This window comes from Eimeria tenella, genomic scaffold (assembly GCF_000499545.2).
Source record: "Eimeria tenella Houghton genomic scaffold, Eth_scaff3688, whole genome shotgun sequence".
Classification (NCBI taxonomy): domain Eukaryota; phylum Apicomplexa; class Conoidasida; order Eucoccidiorida; family Eimeriidae; genus Eimeria; species Eimeria tenella.
The window spans coordinates 1,211-1,669 of NW_013543284.1; the positions used below are offsets into that span (position 1 = coordinate 1,211).

General features: G+C 63.0%; 1 protein-coding gene across 1 annotated transcript in view; it reads right to left on the reverse strand.

The window, feature by feature from the left end:
* The window catches only part of ETH_00040625 (uncharacterized protein), a gene marked incomplete at both ends in the record, with an annotated part of 1,326 nt that extends 1,095 nt beyond the window's left edge, over positions 1-231 (reverse strand). Inside the window, one exon of the mRNA XM_013376530.1 lies at positions 148-231. Coding sequence (XP_013231984.1) covers positions 148-231 — 84 coding nt within the window. The remainder of the gene's footprint in view (positions 1-147) is intronic.
* Between the last annotated feature and the right edge of the window lie 228 nt (positions 232-459).

Here is a 459-nt window from a genome sequence, read left to right on the forward strand (position 1 = left end):
CGTGCAGCGCGCCGCCGGCTCGGGGGCGGGACACGCAGCGACAACGCCCCCACCCGGGGGCGCTGCCTAGCTAGCTGCGAGGGGCAACACAACCAACTCCTGCTGCTGCTGCTGCTGCTGCTGCTGCTGATCTGCGCAGGGCCCCACCTGCCACTTTTCCCTGTTTGTTCCGCAGGTGAATTTGCAGCACTGCGTGAGACCGCGAGGACTCGTCGTTCACAGAGTTCGCGCCTGCACACCCAGCAGCAAAGACCCCCTGCAATGCACCCAGCAGCAGCAGCAGCAGCAGCAGCAGCAGCGGAATGCGCAATTAATCAGACACGCACCAATCCGACGCAGCTCCATGCCCCCAACAATTCGCCGCAGCAACTCGTCTTCTGTGGAGACCTCGTCTTCTCGCAAGTCTGCAGCAGCAGCAGCAGCAGCAGAAACAGCAGCAACGGCAGGAGGGAAGAAAAG